We start from the raw sequence: 22,762 nt of genomic DNA, 5'->3' as shown, positions 1-22,762 counted from the left end.
TATATAACAATACAGAAAGATAAAAATTTCATAAGAATAAATAAATAAGTAAATAAATAAATCATTTTTACTAGCAGAATTTCAACTTACTGAAAATTTTGACACCAAAAAATTTCGTAATACAATGTTGAGAAAATTGTCTATCATGTAATAATGTGACAGTTTGAAGACCTAATTTTATTGTTAAATCACTTATGTCCATTAGATGAATAACAACTTTGATAATCTCTTTCATTAGTTTCTTATATTGATCCGAATGGAGAGAATCAAAGAGTGAATCTCTATTTGACGATGTTTTCAAAAAATCTTCAATTGTAACTCCCCTTTGAGGTATGGCAACAAAATGCAATTCTTCCGTACACTAGTTGCCGCTGTCCTCCTTGACTTGGAAAATTGGAAGAGGGGTGTATATATGACTGTTCAGATGCTCCATGATTTTATTGTATAGTATTTCTACTTCAACCACTATATGAAAACGATTGAGCCAATATCTCTTCCTAACACCATCGATCTCAAATATAGTTAAAGCACCATCGTCAAAACTATCTTGTGCCTATATTAAAAATGAAGTGGACTATAAAAAAAAATAAAAAACAAAACCAAAGAAATAATGAGCTAACAAAAAAATAAAAAATAAAAAATTTTAAACTAATAAGTTATTCTTTGTATGAAATATGTTATAGCTATAGGGAACCGTAGGAGCTTTGACATTCTCTTTTTGCCAGCTACATGTCACGGCCTTGGTTATTTTCAAGTTATCCGTGTGGCACTTAGACAATCACAAGTCTTGCTTGGTGATGCTAAGTCAGCCTAACTCACAAATTTACAAGAAAGACAAGTAAGAAGACAAAGGGTGTGTTTGGTTTGTTTTTGAGAGAGTGATTTTAAAAAAAAAAAATTGGGGAGAGAGTTTAGAAATTTTTTTGGTTTGCTTGATTGTATTTTTTGAAAGTAATTTTGGAGTTTGGGAGTTTGTGATGATTTGATATTTTTGTTGTAATTGGGTAGATGTGTGTGAGAAAAAAAGTGATTAAGAATGAGAGAGGAGAGAGAAAAAGTGATTGCTTGATGTGTAAGAGAGAGGAAGTAATTTTGGAAATTTTTTGAGAAAAACAATAAACCAAACAAAATTTTGAAAAAAAATTTCAAAAACAACTCTCCCAAAAACAAACCAAACAAGCCCAGAGTGTTTGGGAGGATGTTTCTGTATTCACTTTAAAGGGACTTATACAACTCTTGGATTGATTGGAGCAAATGAGCCCCTTTCCTTTTTATAGGCTCTTTAGGAGCATTCTAGAACACACAAGAAAGTGTCATGTAGAAGCTTCCCATGGAAGCCTTCTTACGAGCTGCAAGAACATTCTACAATGTCTTCTAGAAATATCTATACAAATATCTACAAGTCTACTTATATGTACAAGTCTGATCTACAAATCACTCAAGCCACTGATTTTATTTCCAAACACTCAGGCCCTTAATACCGCTCTTATTGCTTCCTGGCAGAAGTTTCATGTCCCAAAAAAAAAAACAAAAAAGGAATTTCAATCTTCCAAGAATACAAGCCATGGTTCATTTTTATTTATTTTCTTTACTCCTAGAACACTACATTGAAGGCAAGCTTTCTCATAATTTGGCGAAGAATGAAGTCGGGCATGTTAACAAAAAAATGGCAAACCTAAAATTTTGTATGCTAGTACTCGAAACTTCATTTAATAATTTCGATTCAGTTGGGTTAGTGCCAGACCGAGAATCAAACAGGCCTTGTTGGTTATGGGAATTTTGGACACACCACCAAACGGAACAATGAATGGAACTCATTCCAACCCAAAAATGAAAAACTCAGGTTGCTTCATGTTGACCAACAGTTCTACTTTAATTAAATATTTAGTTGCCCACTAAAAAGTTTAGAAATCCCTAACCATAAAGTCCGCAAAATACATGGTCAAACTCTTTGAAATTAAGTTTAAGAGACATCCAATGAATATATAGAAATAATATACTTGAGACTTCATCTAATAATTTCTAATTTGAATTTTAAGTCTCCACTTAAAATTTTAGTAGGGGTGAGCATGGGTTGGTTGGGTTGGGCTCGGTTGGGTTAGTTGAACCTAGTGAGTTATGGAAATTCCAAACCTAGAACCAAACCAAAGAATGAACGGAATACAACTAACCAAAACTGAAAATCTTCAGGCTCCCATAGTTCTACTCGCATTTTATAACACTTCAATTGTCCACTAAATTTTTTGTAAATACTCAAACATAAAGTCAACAACACATGCTATGCAAATGATTTTTGCACATGTTAAAGCCAAGGTAATCAAGACAAATCAAGAATATTTATATCTATAATAAATATTATATAATATATACATGGGGTTAGTTCTCAAGTTGTTCCACATTACTTGAGCCCTAAACCAAGAACTGAAACGACCGCGTCAATTATGGGATTTTTTGGATCCAAAACCAAATGGAGAATTGTCCCATAACAAACAAGCCCAACTATGAAGACCTGATTGGTTCAGTTTGCAAGTTCATCTATTCATTTGCGCACCTCTACTTTTTGTAGTAGCTCAATAGTCTATTGTGCAATTTTATTTATCTTTTATTACCTTTAAAAGGCTTTACTGAGGCCTGCCTCAATGCTCGCCTCGAGGCGAGGCTAAGGAAAAACGCCTCAAGGCTTTGATTCTTTAGCTTTACACCCCAAAGGCTTGTGCACATAGTCTGAGACATGCGTTTTAGGTGCGCCTATGCATATGAAGAGTTTGTCTTAGGGTCTTGTTAAACTTACTCTAGTAGATGGTTTAAATATAAAAAATAAAAAAGAACCATTTTAGAACTATATTTAATAGGAAAAATTAAGTATGACTAATAAGAAAAAACACAAAGTTAATGCTCAGTGAGAAGCTCAATCACCAAAACTAAGAATACCAATTTCACTTTTAATAAAGCAAAGCTTCATTCTCTGCAATGAGCCTTGAGCATAAAAGTATTTACACCTTTATATTTAATTTTGATGTATTTATTTATTGTTTTAAAATATTTACTAAATATAAAAATTCAGAATTTGAAATGCTTACGCCTCAATACCTTAAGGCTTACGCCTCACCTCATGAGAGATAAAACGCCTCACATTACGCATTCACCTTTAAAAACATTGCCTTTCTTAGATTAAATGTTAGGGATCATTTGCTAATTTTCAAAATTCACTTGACAGGGGCTATGGTTTTGGTCCATGGGTTGTATTGTATGCTAAGTTATGGTTTTATGGAGAATTTATATGATCTAGATTTTTTCAACAAGTCAAAGGGCCTCAGTTTCTATTTCTTAAGTTTCAGACCAAGTTGAATTAGAACCCAACAACCTACATATGGTACATGCATGTCAATAAGTCTAATCAATAGAATTGATTTCCAAATTTTTTTGAGAAAATTTGGAACTCTGTATAATGTATGGCAACCTTGCTTCAGGTGCAGCTCTGAAGGAATAAACTCAGATAGAAACCTAAAATATTCTCCATCTTGTTCCTATGAATCCTTCTCCTTGCTCATGAAAGCCAGGCTATTTTTTAGGAGTTAAATCATCAAAGCTTTCAAAAAGGGCCCCTATTAAATGATTAAAACACCAACGAAACAGAACTCTTTCCCCGACCTTTTGACATTTTGAACGCAACCCCAAACACGTAAAATAGTACAAAATCCAACAAGCTCACAGTTTGAAATCAAACCAATTGTAGCATTGATTTTAACTCGGTAAGCTACCTAACTTTTCATTACTTAATCAGCCATAAACCCCAGCTGCGATGAGCATTTCTGTAAGTTTCCTAATCTTCCCTACATGAGTTTAGTACTAGGAAGCACGGGTGCGGGTGCGGGGACGGGTGGGGGTACGATTGCGGGTACGCCGATACGGAAAACCCCAAAAAAATATGATACGGGTACGGTTGCGGTACGCCGATATTTTTTTTTATTTTTTTTATAATTATGGTTAAAGGATCCAACCTACAAATTAAAATTAAATATCGAAACTAAAGTGAAAAGAAGAATCGATCATATCTACCCACAACATCAAGCATTGCAAACAGATAACTTAACTTAACTCAAAACCAATGGTTATGCATCACAAATTAATGCTCTGTTTTTCAGTTACATAACCCCCATCCCTCCCCTCAAAATAAACTGCTACGAAAGAGAATTTAAGGTGTCAAGGGATTTTAATTTGTCGTCAAGCTTTACAACCAATATCATATTGCATATATATATGACATATATCAGAAAAAAAAATTTTTAAAATAAGGACAGATCTTAGTTCAACAAATCTGGACAGATTTTAGTTCAAATATCTAGACATATATCAGAAAAAAAAAATATATATATATATAAGGACAGATCTTAGTTCAAGTTCAAAAATCTGGACATATATCAGAAGAAGAAAAAAAATAAGGACAAATCTTAGTTCAAAAATCTGGACAGATTTTAGTTCAAAAATCTGGACATATATCAGAAAAAAAAAAAAAAAAGGTTCAAGAAAAATGAAGAAGAAGATGAAGGATCAAAGAAAGAGAAAACCAAAGAGAAAAGAAGAATCGATGGTTTGCAGCGAAGAAACAGCACAAAAATCTAAAAAAAAAAATGAAAGAAAGAGGATAAAGAATCGAAGAAGAAAAGGGGAAAGAATCGAAGATGAACTTACCTCTTCAATCGCACCTTCGAATGAGAGAATCAATCGGCAGCACCTTCGATTAAACCTTTCAATCGCACCTTCGAAGTGTTCTTCAGACTCTCTTGGGAGTATTTCTGGAAGGAGATAATTGAATAGACATGGAACCCTAGCACCTTCGAAGTTCTTCAGCCTCGGAGTATTTCGAAATGAGATCTGGAAGGAGCTGAGATGATAGAATGATAGAGAGAATAAAGAACCCTAATTTTATATGGTTTCATGTTTTATTTATGTTTTATTTATTACAAAAGAACCCCAGATTTTTATAATTCTTTAAAATAGACATAAAAAATTGCTCCGGTACCCTTTAATTTATAAAAAAATCTCATTTTTTACCCCGGAGTACCCAAAACGTACCAATGGCGTACCCGTGGTGTGCCCATGGCGTACCCATCAGTATACTAACTGTATAAAACATACCTGTTTTGGCGTACCCAATACGCGTGCAGCCTTACCGGTACGCGTACCCGCACCAGAGAAGTATCTGGTACTTGTACGGCAACATTTTTGGAGTACCCGTGCTTCATAGGTTTTATATTAGATCTAGTATTATAGTGATTCCAAAGCACTTGGTCCTACATCAAAACCAAATTGTTTAACTTGAAATTACCAAAAAGAAGAAATCAATGCACTAAATTAGTTTCTAGTTAACAACGGCCTTGGCCTTGTGATTGTGCTGCACCACTTTGTAGTGTGAGGTTTTGAATTCAAAATCTTATGGGGAAGAGTTTGACACTCTTCGTGGTTCCCCCTTCCCTTAACAACTAGCATCCAACCCCAATTGATGTATAAAAAAATAAAAATAATAAATAAATAATTGGATTCTATTTGTTTATTCAGCATCTTTATGATGGACATTCAGGAACCCTCCATAAGACTTAGCCAGTGAGAACACCACATGTGTGAAACAGTGTCTATTTGGTTCATCACATGAGTGTAACAATTGAACTTTGGGCCGCATATTGCTTAAAACAAAAACAAGGTTGACCTCACAGCAGTAATACTTTTTATTTACTTAAACGTTTAAGACCAAGAACAAGAGAAAAAGTTTCTGCTATTCTGTTCACTAGAAATTTTTAATTAAACCACCCACTTGTAATTATAGTGTTCAACAGGCTAGCCACAACAACAATTGTACCAAGGAATGGGAAAACAAATCTTGGCCAATGGGTCGGGCCACGAAAATGGATTGGATCCAAAAAAAGATACTCATAAAATGATCAGCTAAAAATGGTTCTTGGCAGAGATAAGTAATTAAACTGATCAAAATGGGTCCATGTGCCCGACCTGTGTACAGCTAAATCTGTCCAAGTATAACTTGTTTGCTAATTGGGCAGGTTCAGGGTTAATCCATTTAACCACAAGACCCATCTTCACCTGACCCAACCCAACCCATCCATATGTCACCCTTTACCTAAAAGGCTTTGAGCAGACATATACGTAATAATACAAAATTACTTTGTCTTTCTTTCTTAACCCCGTCTAATGTACAGTAATAAAAGTAAAGTTTAACCCAAATCTTTTACTCTCAACTAATCGGTGCTTACATGCCACTCTAAATACTTACATTTTCAAAATGCCACATCATGAGAGTATACAAAGATTGGCCCCCTCTTTTCACAATTTTATGAGTAAATCAACTTTTGTGGGATTCATTAAATCTATATTTGGGTGTAATAAAATATAATGGGATTAGTAATTTCATGAGAATATTAATCCCCTCTTATGGTGGGATTAGCATTTTCAAAAAAGGGTTGGGATAGCTAGTCCCTTCACTTAAATTGATAGCTAAATTATCATTTTGCTCTCCACTTTACAAAAACAACAAAATTATAGATGAGGATTTTTAGGTATTTTATAAATTTAGTCCTAACTAATTAATACCACCCCACTAGTTACAAACAAATACACTTTATTTTATATCTCCAATCTAATATCACTACACTAATAATCTCCCCATTCAATCTTACCGTACTCATAATCTCATCTAACCTAATTCGCCAAACAAACAAGACCTAAAAGTGGTTTAGCCAAGCTAATAAACCAAATTACCAAAACTTAGCTTGCATTTATAACATATTTCAAATTGAAACGTTAATTTCAATCAATTTAAAACTAAAAGAATTTGATGTGGATTGTCCGATTAATTGATAACCATAACATAAAGACTTTTTTATGCCATTGAACCTAAAGTTAAGCTTTCAAAGTTTGCTATGAGCTGTCTTTTTAACCACTTACATTATCGCTAAACTTTATTATTATTATTATTATTATTGTGGGGATATATTTCTTGGGTACCAACACGTGGCATGGCGACGCCGACGTGTTTGGCCGAGGTGCCACATGTCGTGGAAATTACGCCGAGGTGATCTCGGAGTTGCCGAGGTTATCTCCGAAGATATCAGAATCCGAGATAAGCGGATAAGGGACAAGAGTCCTAAGACAAAGAGGAGACTTAGGCAAGATAAGGATAAAGCTCTTATGGAGTTTATCTTTATCTCTTGAAGAATCCAAAGTAAGTATTAAATTGGAGTCCATAGAAGTCGGGCTTCTAGTAGGACTTGGATTGAGTAAACTATAAAAGAGAGGCACCCCCATGGGTCTAAGGTACACAGTTTTATACTCAAGCTTGTGAGTTTAGCACTTGATTATCTTTGAGAGATATACTGACTTGATCGTCGGAGTGCCCCCGGGTGAAAGAGCCACCACCGGAGCCTTTTTCTTTCTGTTTCAGGTTACTAAAGCCATCTACTCTACCGGTGCTCTCCAGCTGATTACTAGGCGGGCAGTGTGGTAAGAAAATTACCCATACAATTTGGCGCCGTCTGTGGGAATCTTAGAAGAATAGATGGCCAGTAACGAACAGAGGGAAAACATTGGGGGCAACACTCCTGCTGGGAGTGGCAGACCAATCGACCTTGATGTAGAAGGAGACAGCCATAATGCAAGAATTCATGACCAAGGCCACGTCGAGAAAGACGTCGGCCAGGAAGGGAACACTTCAAAGAAAACAGACCAAGGCCAGTACTATAACGAAGATAATCTTCAGGTATGGAGGGATAGGTGCCTACGGAGGGATGAGGAAGTAAAAGAATTGGCAAACAAGTTGGCAGACCTACAGTCGGTCGTCAACTTCATGATGCAAAATAATGTAATGCAGCCACCATACCCGCTGCAAGATACGCCGATGCCAGCAATTAATACCCAGAAGGGAGAAAGAAGAGCAATTCTCGAAGCCCCTCAGCACACTAGGAGTGGAAGCCACTCTCACCGACCTTCCAGGGAAGGCGGACGAGAAGAGCCGAGACAAGAAGAGTCCCAAAGGACGTATCACGCGAAGGATCCAGAGCCCAAAGAACATCGCCATATTCAAAGGCAAGCACTTTGCTTTGACACAACACATGGAGAGAGATCAAAACGACCCCACCACGAGGCCGAAAGCAGCGTGCCGAAGAAATTGAAATCAAAAGATAGCCGAGCTCCAGGAAGGAGTAAAGAGGACCTAAGAGATTACCTCAAGAGGAGGCAACAGAATGTTGAAGCCGAGGTAACTTCCCCAATTAAGCCGACGACACAATTCTCGGTGGAACTAGACAAATTTGAAGCACCAAAGAGATTCAGTATGCCGAGGTTCCAAATTTATGATGGTAAGTCAGACCCCAACTTCATTGTTGGACTATACCTGAACTCAATGGCGTTATACAGTGGGAACGAACCATTGCTCTGTAAAGTATTTCCCTCATCCTTTGGGGAAATAGCATCCGATTGGTTCCATAAGCTGCCAAAGGGAAGCGTAAAGACATGGGAAGGCCTGGCTGAGATGTTTGTAGCCAGGTTTGTAACAAACAAACTACAGCCCTTGAGGGTCGACGCCCTGATGGCTTTAAGAATCACCAAAGAAGAAGGCCTTAGGCCTACGCGAAGAGATACTACGAGGTGTTCAATCGAATACCCGAATGCAACCAAGAAGTGGCGGTCGTATCTTTCAAGAACGGCCTGAAAGATGACTGCCCACTACGGAAGTCTTTGGCAAAAACACTGCCAAAAAGCATGGAAGAACTCATGGCAAGAATCGAGAAATACGCCAGAGCCGAGGAAGACACATCGGGAAACAAAGAGACAAAGCAGGAGAAAGCAAACGGCTCGCCGAAGCGAGGCCGAGGTAACAACGGACCACCCAAACAAGAAACAGAATTGAAGGGCAAACAGGCAGTGGCGACGGTGTTCCGAATCCCCATCCATAAAGTCCTGGATCAAATACGAAACCAACCCTATTTCAGACCTCCAGCAAGAGCACCAGGGGAATTCATGGGAAGAAACATGGGTAGGCGTTGTGGTCCGTTGCCAGAAACAAAATTGTTTCTCTATGTTGCATGATGGGTTTGAATTTTGTTATTTTTATTTTTCATAGTAATGTTTGATATGTTGGAACAAAGTGTGTCACTAGCTTTTGTTTTCAATGATTAGCGTTGCAAGAAGAGCAATTACATTGAGGATCAGCTAAGTGCATTCCCAGATGAAATTATCATTGCCATCTTGTCCCATAGCAGCGCAACCCTCAACCCCAACCAACATAAAACATCCAAGAAATAAAAGCATTTTAATAACAAGAAGAAAGTTTTTTGTCTACAAAGGCAAGGTTTCCAATTAGGAATGACAACAAGACAGGCAAGGTTTGAAGGGCCCCATCCCCACCCCGTTCCTTGTTGGGGTGGGAAACATCGAAGCGGTGGCGAGGATGGGTCAGGAGCAAGGGGTTGGCAAGTAATTTGTCACCCTTCAGAGGAATTATACTAATGAGGGAGATGATGTAGTATAAGAGGGACAAAGATTGATGAGTAATAAGAGTTAAAAAGATTAAAGACAAGAGTTAAAAAGGTGAGAAAAGAAAAACTGAGAAACACATGAGTGTTTTACTATTTTACTCTTACTAAATTTAACAAATCAAATTCATATGTGGATGGATATACATACAAAGGTCATGTAATTAAATATAATTGGCACAGGGTGGGTTGAGATGGGGCGAGCGAAGCAAATTTGGTCTCCTCTCCGTTGTCTTGTTAGGGCTGTAAAAATGCTTGTGGGATAAGCTAAGAAGCACAAACACACAGTTCTAAGAAGCACGAACGAACACTTCTAAGAAGCAGATGTGTCCATTTCGGACACCGACACTCTTAGACACGTGTTCAATACTATTTTTTACATGTCCTTGATTAAAATTAAAAATATTAATTTTGGACACATGTTTGACACTCATTTCACGACGTGTCGTCACTTATCGGTCATGTCTATCACTAAAAATATAAACATGAGACCAAAACTTTGACATTTGCTAATGTTTGATTTTCAAAGTTTGAGAATTTGACATAAATATCTTATATTCTTAAAAACAACGTATAATTCTTAAGAATAATGTAATGTATAATTCTTTTTAAAAAATATATAAATAGATGTGATGCAGAATATAAGAAACTCAATAAAGAGTAAATTCAAAAAAGTGGCGATATTTGAAAATTGGCATGATTTCAAAGAAAAATGAAAAACCGATAGGAACCCTTCATAATCATGTTTTAGTATTATTATAGTCCTATTTTATTATTAGTTTATATTTTCTAGGATTTTTAGGTTAGGGGTATTTTGACAATTTTCATATTTGTTGATATGAGTTAATAGGGGTTGCCCATGAGTGGGTATTATTTATTATTCTTATTTGGTCTTAAATTGATTTTGGAAGTAGATCATACTTGTACATATAACTAGACTTGTAGATATTTATATAGATATTTCTAGAAGACATTCTAGAATGTTCTTGTAGCTAGTAAGAAGGCTTCCATGGGAAGCTTCTACATGACACTTTCTTGTGTGTTCTAGAATGCTCTTAAGAAGCCTATAAATAGGAGAGGCGCTCATTTGTTCCAATCAATCCAAGAATTGTACCAAGTCCCTTTAAAGTGAATACAAAGACATTCTCTCAAACTCTTTTTGTCTTCTTACATGCTTTTCTTGCAAATTTGTGAGTTAGACCGACTTAGCATCACCAAGTAAGACTTGTGATTGTCTCGGAGCCACGCGGATAACTTGGAAATAACCAAGGCCGTGACATGTAGCTGGCAAAAAGAGAATGTCCAAGCTCCTACGGTTCCCTATAGCTATAACATATTTCATACAAAGAATAACTTATAAGTTAGTTTAAAATTTTTTATTTTTTATTTTTTTGTTAACTCATTACTTCTTTTGTTTTGTTTTTTATTTTTTTTAATAGTCCACTTCATTTTTAATAGAGGCACAAGATAGTCTTGACGATGGTGCTTTAACTATATTTGAGATCGATGGTGTTAGGAAGAGATATCGGCTCAATCATTTTCATATAGTGGTTGAAGTAGAAATGCTGTACAATAAAATCATGGAACATCCGAACAGTCAAATATACACCCCTCTTCCAATTTCCCAAGTCAAGGAGGACAGTGGCAACGAGTGTAAGGAAGAATTGCATTTTGTTGCCATACTTCAAAGGGGAGTTACAATTGAAGATTTTTTGAAAACATCGTCAAATAGAGATTCACTCTTTGATTCCCTCCATTCGGATCAATATAAGAAACTAATGAAGGAGATTATCAAAATTGTTATTCATCTAAAGGGCATAAGTGATTTAGCAATCAAATTAGATCTTCAAACTGTCACATTATTACATGACAGACAATTTCCTCAACATTGTATTGCCAAATTTTTTTGTGGCAAAATTTTCAGTAAGTTGAAATTCTGCTAGTAAAAATGATTTATTTATTTACTTATTTATTTATTCTTGTGGATTTAATTTTTATCTTTATGTACTATTATATAGGAAAGCAAAACAAGATATTAGATTTTTGTAATTGGCAATCTTGTTTGATAAAATTCTTTTCAGTTGTAATTTTAATTGATCTTTTATTTCAATGAGGCTATGAGTATTTAGATGCGAATCTAACCTGAATTGTGCCTATGTAGCAGAGTTTATGATCTTAATCCTATCATGTTTGCCACTTCGCTGACTATGTCACAACCTTTCAGAAGTTTCACTCGCTTGCAAAAGTACTGGGAGTTGTTTTTTTCCGCTCGAGCAGCCATTCTTGTGCTCGAGCGTAGACCCTGTTTAGTCTCACGCGTTTTAGTCACTCTGCTCGACCGGCCATTCTTGCGCTCGAACAGAGATCGCAGATCTGTTTGCTATAAAAGTTGCGGTTCAATCAGGTTTTAGGGTACAGCTTCCAGATCTTCTTCTTAGGTATTAGGGTTTTCTTCTGGAACTTTTTTGCTTGTTTCCTTTGATATTTGTGAGAGTTTAATCATGAATTAAGTGGATTATATCAAAGGGTTTGTTTAGTTTGTTTTATTCACTCAGCAGCATCGATATCAATCTTTGTCCCCGTATAGATCAATATGATAAATGCCAACAAATTTAATATCGGCATTGGTGGGTTCCGTGGAACATAAACCTGAAGCTTTAGTGGATTCCGGAGTGGCTCATCGTCGTGGATTCGACATCGGTGTTGTGGATTCAACGTTGGGCAAGACAATTCCGAGGTGAAGACGGGGCTGGAAGAGGCACATAGGGGTCGGTTCAATTCAAGCGTGAATTCATTAGGAAATTGAGAGTACACTTGTGTAATTCATTTGTGCCTTCTTAGTGAATTGTTTTGTGGCCTTGGCCCGTGATTTTTTATCACAGTTGGAGGCGCTCCAATTGTGATTTTTTCACGTAAAATTGTTGTGTCAATTTGTCTTTGATTGTTTGATTGAGATTGTTATTTACTGTTTAAAATTAGTACATAATCACAAATCAATATATCCGGGATTTTAGATTTTTCATAAGGTAATAACTCCCTCATCAAAGTTGTTAGCATTTATCAAATTGATCTATACGAGGACGAAGACTGATATCGATGCTGCTGAGTGAATAAAACAAACTAAACAAACCCTTTGACATAATCCACTCAATTCATAATTAAACTCTCACAGATATCAAAGGAAACAAGCAAAGAAGCTCCAGAAGAAAACCCTAATACCTAAAAAGAAGATCTGGAAGCCGTACCCTAACATCTGACTAAACCACAGCTTTTATAGCAAACAGATCCGCGATCTCCGCTCGACGGCAAGAATGGCTGCTTGAGCAGAGTGCCTAAAACGCGTGAGACTAAACAGGGTTTATGCTCGAACACAGGAATGGTTGCTCGAGCAGAAAAAAACAACTTCCAGTACTTTTGCAGGCGAGTGAAACTTCTAAAAGGTCGTGACATAGTCAGCAAAGTGGCAAACATGATAGGATTAAGATTATAAACTCCTCTGCATAAGCACAATTCAGGTTGGAATCGCATCTAAATACTCACAGCCTCACTCAAATAAAAGATCAAATAAAATTACAACTGAAAAGAATTTTATCAAACAGGATTGCCAATTACAAAAACCTAACACCTTATTTTGCTCTCCTATATTACAATACATAAAGATAAAAATTCCATAAGAATAAATAAATAAGTAAATAAATAAATCATTTTTACTAGCAGCATTTCAACTTACTGAAAATTTTGACACCAAAAAATTTGGCAATACAATGTTGAGAAAATTGTCTGTCATGTAATACTGTGACAGTTTGAAGACCTAATTTGATTATTAAATCACTTATGTCCTTTAGATGAATAACAACTTTGATAATCTCTTTCATTAGTTTCTTATATTAATCTGAATGGAGAGAATCAAAGAGTGAATCTCTATTTGACGATGTTTTCAAAAAATCTTCAATTGTAACTCCCCTTCGAGGTATGGCAACAAAATGCAATTCTTCCGTACACTCGTTGCCACTGTCCTCCTTGACTTAGAAAATTGGAAGAGGAGTGTATATATGACTGTTCGGATGTTCCATCATTTTATTGTACAGTATTTCTACTTCAACCACTATATGAAAACAATTGAGCCGATATCTCTTCCTAACACCATCGATCTCAAATATAGTTAAAGCACCATCGTCAAGACTATCTTGTGCCTCTATTAAAAATGAAGTGGACTATTAAAAAAAATAAAAAACAAAACAAAAGAAGTAATGAGTTAACAAAAAAATAAAAAATAAAAAATTTTAAACTAACTTAAAAAAACCGAAAAAGGAATTTCAATCTTCCAAGAATAAAAGCCATGATTCCTTTTTATTTATTTTCTTTATTCCTAGAATACTACATTGAAGGCAAGCTTTCTCATAATTTGGCGGAGAATGAAGTCGGGCATGTTAACAAAAAAATGGCAATTCTAAAATTTTGTATGCAAGTACCCGAAACTTCATTTAATAATTTCGATTCAGTTGGGTCAATGCCAGACCGAGAATCAAACAGGCCTTGTTGGTTATGGGAATTTTGGACACACCACCAAACGGAACAATGAATGGAACTCATTCCACCCAAAATGAAAAACTCAGGTTGCTTCATGTTGACCAACAGTTCTACTTGAATTAAATATTTAGTTGCCCACTAAAAAGTTTAGAAATCCCTAACCATAAAGTCCGCAAAATACATGGTCAAACTCTTTGAAATTAAGTTTAAGAGACATCCAATAAATATATAGAAACAATATACTTGAGACTTCATCTAATAATTTCTAATTTGAATTTTAAGTCTCCACTTAAAATTTTAGTAGGGGTGAGCATGGGTTGGTTGGGTTGGGTTAAGTTGGGTTAGTTCTAGACCCAAAACCAAATGAACCTAGTGAGTTATGGAAATTCCAAACCTAGAACCAAACCAATGAATGAACGGAATACAACTAATCAAAACTGAAAATCTTCAGGCTCCCATAGTTCTACTCGCATTTTATAACACTTCAATTGTCCACTAAAATTTTTGTAAATACTCAAACATAAAGTCAACAACACATGCTATGCAAATGATTTTTGTACATTGTTAAAGCCAAGGTAATCAAGACAAATCAAGAAAATTTACATCTATAATAAATATTATATTATATATACATGGGGTTAGTTCTCAAGTTGTTCCACATTACTTGAGCCCTAAACCAAGAACTAAAACGACAGCGTCAATCATGGGAATTTTTGGATCCAAAACCAAATGGAGAATTGTCCCATAACGAACAAGCCCAACTATGAAGACCTGATTGGTTCAGTTTGCAAGTTCATCTATTCATTTGCGCACCTCTACTTTTTATAGTAGCTCAATAGCCTATTGTGCAATTTTATTTATCTTTTATTACCTTTAAAAGGCTTTACTGAAGCCTGCCTCAATGCTCGCCTCGAGGCGAGGCTAACGAAAAACGCCTCAAGGCTTTGATTCTTAGGCTTTACTCCCCAAAGGCTTGTGCACATAGTCTGAGACATGCGTTTTAGCTGCGCCTTATACGTCTTTTACGCATAAGCATGTGAGGAGTACACATATGAAGAGTTTGTCTTAGGGTCTTACTAAACTTACTCTAGTAGATGGTTTAAATACAAAAAATAAAAAAGAACCATTTTACAACTATATTTCATAGGAAAAATTAAGTATGACTAATCAAGAAAAAACACAAAGTTAATGCTCAGTGAGAAGCTCAATCACCAAAACTAAGAATACCAATTTCACTTTTAATAAAGCAAAGCTTCATTCTCTGCAATGAGCCTTGAGCATAAAAGTATTTACACCTTTATATTTAATTTTGATGTATTTATTTTTTGTTTTAAAATATTTACTAAATATAAAAATTCAGAATTTGAAATGTTTACGCCTCACCTCATGAGGGATAAAACGCCTCACATTACGCATTCACCTTTAAAAACTTTGCCTTTCTTAGATTTAAATGTTAGGGATCATTTGCTAATTTTCAAAATTCACTTGACAGGGGCTATGGTTTTGGTCCATGGGTTGTATTGTATGCTAAGTTATGGTTTTATGGAGAATTTATATGATCTAGATTTTTTCAACAAGTCAAAGGGCCTCAGTTTCTATTTCTTAAGTTTCAGACCAAGTTGAATTAGAACCCAACAACCTACATATGGTACATGCATGTCAATAAGTCTAATCAATAGAATTGATTTCCAAATTTTTTTGAGAAAATTTGGAACTCTGTATAATGGCCCCGTTTGGTAGAGCTGTGGGAAAGTGCTTATAGCTTATGCCTAAACAGCTTATAGCTTATAACTTTCAGCTTAAGCTGATTTCCAGCTTATTCTTAAAGCATCTCCTGCCCCACTCAAAGAATAAGCTGTTTTCTGACTTCCACAAAGCTATAAGCTATAAGCTATAAGCTAAACCAAACACATCAAAATAGCTTAAATTAAGCTGAAAGCTGAAATAAGCTGAAATTAAGCTGTACCAAACAGGGCCAATGTATGGCAACCTTGCTTCAGGTGCAGCTCTGAAGGAATAAACTCAGATAGAAACCTAAAATATTCTCCATCTTGTTCCTATGAATCCTTCTCCTTGCTCATGAAAGCCAGGCTATTTTTTAGGAGTTAAATCATCAAAGCTTTCAAAAAGGGCCCCTATTAAATGATTAAAACACCAACGAAACAGAACTCTTTCCCCGACCTTTTGACATTTTGAACGCAACCCCAAACACGTAAAATAGTACAAAATCCAACAAGCTCACAGTTTGAAATCAAACCAATTGTAGCATTGATTTTAACTCGGTAAGCTACCTAACTTTTCATTACTTAATCAGCCATAAACCCCAGCTGCGATGAGCATTTCTGTAAGTTTCCTAATCTTCCCTACATGAGTTTAGTACTAGGAAGCACGGGTGCGGGTGCGGGTGCGGGGACGGGTGGGGGTACGATTGCGGGTACGCCGATACGGAAAACCCCAAAAAAATATGATACGGGTACGGTTGCGGTACGCCGATATTTTTTTTTATTTTTTTTATAATTATGGTTAAAGGATCCAACCTACAAATTAAAATTAAATATCAAAACTAAAGAGAAAAGAAGAATCGATCATATCCACCCACAACATCAAGCATTGCAAACAGAAAAATTAACTTAACTCAAAACCAATGGTTATGCATCACAAATTAATGCTCTGTTTTTCAGTTACAAAACCCCCATCCCTCCCCCTCAAAATAAACGGCCACGAAAGAGAATTTAAGGTGTCAAGGGATTTTAATTTGTCGTCAAGCTTTACAACCAATATCATATTGCATATATATATGACATACATCAGGAAAAAAAAAATTAAAAAAATAAGGACAGATCTTAATTCAACAAATCTGGACAGATTTTAGTTCAAATAACTGGACATATATCAGAAAAAAAATATACATATATATATAAGGACAGATCTTAGTTCAAGTTCAAAAAGCTGGACATATATCAAAAGAAAAACAAAATAAGGACAAATCTTAGTTCAAAAATCTGGACAGATTTTAGTTCAAAAATCTGGCATATATCAGAAAAAAAAAAAAAAAAAAAAAAAAAAAAAAAAAAAAAAAGTTCAAGAAAAATGATGAAGAAGATGAAGAAAATGAAGGATCAAAGAAAGAGAAAACCAAAGAGAAAAGAAGAATCGATCGTTTGCAGCGAAGAAACAGCACAAAAATCTGGAAAAAAAAAATGAAAGAAAGAGGATAAAGAATCGAAGAAGAAAAGGGGAAAGAATCGAAGATGAACTTACCTCTTCAATTGCACCTTCGAATGAGAGAATCAATCAGCAGCACCTTCGATTAAACCTTTCAATCGCACCTTCGAAGTGTTCTTCAAACTCTCTTGGGAGTATTTCTGGAAGGAGATGATCGAATAGACATGGAACCCTAGCACCTTCGAAGTTCTTCAACCTTGGAGTATTTCGGAATGAGATCTAGAAGGAGCTGAGATGATTGAATGATAGAGTGAATAAAGAACCCTAATTTTATTTGGTTTCATTTTTTATTTATGTTTTATTTCTTACAAAAGAACCCCAGATTTTTATAATTCTTTAAAATAGACATAAAAAACTGCTCCGGTACCCTTTAATTTATAAAAAAATCTCATTTTTTACACCGGAGTACCCAAAACATACCCATGGCATACCTGTGGTGTACCCATGGCGTACCCATTAGTATACTAACCATATAAAACGTACCCGGTGCGTTTTTTGCGTACCCGGTACGCGTGCAGCCGTACCGGTACATGTACCCCCACCCGAGAAGTACCCGGTACTTGTACGGCAACATTTTTAGAGTACCCGTGCTTCATAGGTTTAGTATTAGATCTAGTATTATAGTGATTCCAAAGCACTTGGTCCTACGTCAAAACCAAATTGTTTAACTTGAAATTACCAAAAAGAAGAAATCAATGCACTAAATTAGTTTCTAGTTAACAACAGCCTTGGCCTTGTGATTGTGCAACACCACTTTGTAGTGTGAGGTTTTGAATTCAAATCTTATGGGGAAGAGTTTGACACTCTTTGTGGTTCCCCTTCCCTTAACAACTAACATCCAACCCCAATTGATGTATAAAAAAATAAAAATAATAAATAAATAATTGGATTCTATTTGTTTATTCAGCATCTTTATGATGGACATTCAGGAACCCTCCATAAGACTTAGCCAGTGAGAACACCACATGTGTGAAACAGTGTCTATTTGGTTCATCACATGAGTGTAACAATTGAACTTTGGGCCGCATATTGCTTAAAACAAAAACAAGGTTGACCTCACAGCAGTAATACTTTTTATTTACTTAAACGTTTAAGACCAAGAACAAGAGAAAAAGTTTCTGCTTTTCTGTTCACTAGGAATTTTTAATTAAACCACCCACTTGTAATTATAGTGTTCAACAGGCTAGCCACTAGAACAATTGTACCAAGGAATGGGAAAACAAATCTTGGCCAATGGGTCGGGCCACGAAAATGGATTGGATCCAAAAAAAGATACTCATAAAATGGTCAGCTAAAAATGGTTCTTGGCAGAGATAAGTAATTAAACTGATCAAAATGGGTCCATGTGCACGACCTGTGTACAGCTAAATCTGTCCAAGTATAACTTGTTTGCTAATTGGGCAGGTTCAGGGTTAATCCATTTAAACACAACACCCATCTTCACCTGACCCAACCCAACCCATCCATATGTCACCCTTTACCTAAAAGGCTTTGAGCAGACATATACGTAATAATACAAAATTACTTTGTCTTTCTTTCTTAACCTCGTCTAATGTACAGTAATAAAAGTAAAGTTTAACCCAAATCTTTTACTCTCAACTAATCGGTGCTTACGTGCCACTCTAAATACTTACATTTTCAAAATGCCACATCATGAGAGTATACAAAGATTGGCCCCCTCTTTTCACAGTTTTATGAGTAAATCAACTCTTTTTATATCTTAAGAATTTTTATCTAGAAAGAACCATGTTTGTGTTAAATTACTATGTACTTTTGTAACATTTTTATAACAAATATAAGATATCAATAAAAAGTGGACTCTAATTGCGTAAAATAAAATTTACAATCATTGAATTGTTTGTCTCCTGCATGTACAATGACCATAAATATTATTGTCAGTTTTTAAAATTGGTAAAATAATAAGGATTGGCATGTATTTTAAAATTTTAAATTAACATAACAGCACTTAACCTAACGATATTTGATTTAAACATTGTAAAATAAGAAAATAACTCTTACTGGTGAAACAAATTAGGATAGACAAGAATTTTAAGAAATTATGTTAACTTACCACGACTTAACCTAATGACGTTTAATATTGTTAATTTTTAAATAAAAAAGGAATAAATAAACATAACGATCATGAGTACATAATAGTAATAAGCCTACATAACAAAGAATGAAAGGTTTAACATCAAAGGTAATAAGCCATCAAAATAATTTATACATATGAACATCCACAGTGGGCTGCCAATGGAGCTGGCATTGCCAAATTTTGGCAACAATTGGCAAAAAGCTATATTGGCTGCCAAATTATGGCAATGCCAAAGCTTGTGCCAAATTTTAAGCAATTCTCCATCATCAGAGAGAAGATTTCAAAAAAATAAATACCTCGATTTGAAGACGCGCGATGGATTTCAGACGATTTCAGCAATCTCAAGCTTTTGTCTTGTTCATCTTCTTCATCTGCTTGCTTTGTCTTAGGGTTTGTTTGTACTTCGTCTTCATCTTCTCCATCTGAAAGACGATTTGAAGGAGTCGATTTCAATGGTTTCGGGATTGTCAGATGGATCGAATATAGAGAGATCCAAAGGGTTTAGGGTTTAGAGAGAGATAAAACAGAGGGAAGAGAGAGGCAGGGAGGATCTGTGGAGATAGAGATGGAGGGATCTGCGCGAGAGATAGAGTGACGCATGGATGACCGGGTGGAGATAGAGATGGTCAAAGCAAAGGTGAAGATCACAAAGAGAGAGGTCGAAAGAGAGAACAGAGGAGAAGCATCTGAGGAGCAAAATTGGCTACGTCATATCACATTGAAGAAGAGCAGCTTGCCTAAATTTTACCCAAAAATATTATTAAAAAATTTATTTTCTATTTTAGGAATTATTATATTTAAAAATTTATTTTTTATTTTAAAAATTATTTTTTCGTCCAACTTCTTCAACAAATTCTCTATTCTTGTCCTCTTCTATTAAAATAATTTTTTTAATTATTTTTAAATTTGAATATTTTTCAGTAATAAAATTACACTAATAGTCCCTATAGTTTGGGACTTGTGTTATTTTGGTCCTGACTTTTCAATTGTGACACATTTGATCTTGAATTTTGAATTTGTTCCAAATAAGGACAATTGAAGATATCATTAGATTTTTCAAGGGTAAAATTGTCAATTTGATAAAATATAAACTAATTTGACAAAAATAAATGTCAAACAAATATTTTTGAATTTTTAAAAATTATTTATACCCACTAAAAATAAAATTATGTAAAATTGATAAATCTTTTAGACATTTATTTTTTTTTTTACCATATTATTTTTTATTATGTGTTTGGATGATGATCATGTAAAATTAATTTTAAAATTAATTATGTAATTTTTATCAATTTTACATAATTTTTTCGTTGGTAGATAAAAATAATTTTTAAAAAATTACAAATATTTTTTTGACATTTATTTTTGTCAAATTAGTTTATATTTTATTAAATTGACTATTTTGCCTTTGAAATTAAACAATATTATCTTCAATTGTCCTTATTTGAAACAAGATTGAAAATTCAAGGACAAATGTGTCACAATTGAAAAGTCAGGGACCAAAGTGACATGAGTCTCAAACTATAGGGACTATTTGTGTAATTTGCCCTAAAATAATTAAACAATATCATTTGAAGTCAAAAATGGAGGCTTTATAGCACTGCCTTTAAAGTCAATTAATTACAGAAGAAAACAGCAAAAGCAAAGGCGAGGGCCAGACGTCCGAGAGGTTGACCGGCCGGACGTTCGGGTGGACAACCGGTTAGGTCATTTTTTAGCATTTTTCTTCTTTAGCTACAAGGCACTCACGGATATCCGGACAGATGTCCGAGGAGACGTCCAGAGAGACATCTAAGGGACTTCTCCTCAAGCCTTCAACGAAATAAAATAAGAATTTATCAGATATAAGGGAACTACAGTGACTCCTTACAAATAGGAAGTCACTGTAGCAATCCTACATATAAGGGATGGTATAAGGGATCTGTTGGAGAAGAATTTCTAAAGAATTAGCTATTATAAGGGAACTGATAGAGATGTTCTAACCCCCAATCGAAATTCAATAATAGCTTTCGGAGGATTCATAAGTTTTTCTTTTTTTTTCTTTTTTTCTTGGTACATCAAAAAATTTAAAATAGACGAAACATGCAAACAAAAAAAATAAAAAAGAGAAACTAAAAGAACCACTAGCCCCTTTCTAAGGTAGCTTTGTCCAATCAAATCAGCCATAACTTGGTTGCGGATCCCATTTGGGGGTCTTCTATGACAATCAGCGATTTATCTTGATCTGCACCCAGCTTAGCCAAACCATCGGCACTCATGTTGCCCTTAAGGCATGTTGAATTGTGTAGCTGCATCTTCAGATGAGGAACTTAGAGTCTTCCACCAAACTTCGAAAAGAAGAAATAACCTTAACTTTCTCCTTCTGCAAGTCAATGGCTTCCACAAAATCGGTCTCAATGATCAGATTCTTGTAGCCCTTCTCAAAAGCAATTGTCAAACCTCGTTAAATGGCCTAGATTCTTGCCTCAATGCTTGAGTAGTTGGTAAGTTTTCTGTTGAAGCCGCAAAGCCAAATTCCTTTCTCATCGCATCACTTGGGTCACCTCCCGAGCTGTCATCCATGTTCATCTTCAATTTTCCTGCAAAGGGAGGAGTCCACACAACCAGCAAATTAGCTGAAGGATAAACAATAGAGCATTTAAAAACATCTTTTATTTCAGAAGCAAATCTTTGGATGTTACAAATATTATGTTATCAAGGAGTAAATTTGTTTTCAAAAATTAAAAGATTTCAGTTTTTCCAGATTTGCACAAAGTAGCAACAAAAAGGGTAGGACCAATAACCGGTGAAAACTTAGACTTCAAAATGGATTCTATGGAAGGTAGAAATTTTCTCCACAGAGAAAGTGAGATAAAGTGCTCCTTCCTATACTCTGAAAACAGAAACCAACCTGTTAGTGATCACTCCCGACCAGGGATAGTAAGGAGGACCCTCTAACGGTCAAGTTAGAATGGTGACCAGTCATATTGTATTTTGTTGAAAAGAAAGACTTGTTTTTTTTACCCTCTTTGCTTTTCTTATTCCTCTTTTTATAGTGCTATCGTCTTGGGCTTTGGCCATTGGATGATCATCGTAATCTGAGGGCTCTGCTTACTACCAGACATTGGTCAGGCAAGTGGCTAGGTTGTTTTGATCCTTTATCGCTGGATCACCTTGAGGTGGCGACTTAGATCAGTTTAGATGTCTGTGGTCAACTTGCCAATTGTTTGTCTGTTGGATTTAGATCATCGGACAGTTGTGTCGTTTGGGTAGGCTAAGCTTATGCCCTTAGCTCTGACAATTGTGGTCCTCACTGTTGATTATAAATGGATCGACGTGCATCCTTGCATTCTGCAGATCTCCTTTTAAAAGGCGATTTTACTTAAGCTTTAGT

The 22,762-nt window shown here is 35.4% G+C and overlaps 1 protein-coding gene across 18 annotated transcripts in view; it reads right to left on the bottom strand.

The window, feature by feature from the left end:
- The window catches only part of LOC114293021 (uncharacterized), a 37,597-nt gene extending 17,470 nt beyond the window's left edge, over positions 1-20,127 (bottom strand). For 2 of the 18 annotated variants that reach the window (XR_014344426.1, XR_014344430.1), the window contains exons 1-3: positions 19,689-20,107; positions 17,334-17,516; positions 4,693-4,875 (exon numbers count right to left, since the gene is read on the bottom strand). Coding sequence is in view for 2 of the 18 variants with exons in the window: in XM_082894607.1 (XP_082750733.1) it covers positions 4,693-4,885; positions 5,140-5,246 (300 nt within the window). In the remaining 16 variants the exon portion in view is untranslated. Of the gene's footprint in view, positions 1-4,692; positions 4,886-5,139; positions 5,295-17,333; positions 17,527-19,688 lie in introns of those variants that run through there. The other 16 variants (XR_014344419.1, XR_014344415.1, XR_014344420.1 and 13 more) reach the window with 15 other exon arrangements.
- Positions 20,128-22,762: the final 2,635 nt, after the last annotated feature.

This window comes from Camellia sinensis, chromosome 11, assembly GCF_055761805.1.
Source record: "Camellia sinensis isolate YWXY chromosome 11, ASM5576180v1, whole genome shotgun sequence".
In the NCBI taxonomy this organism is placed as follows: domain Eukaryota; kingdom Viridiplantae; phylum Streptophyta; class Magnoliopsida; order Ericales; family Theaceae; genus Camellia; species Camellia sinensis.
This window is presented reverse-complemented; position numbering and strand designations above follow the sequence as displayed.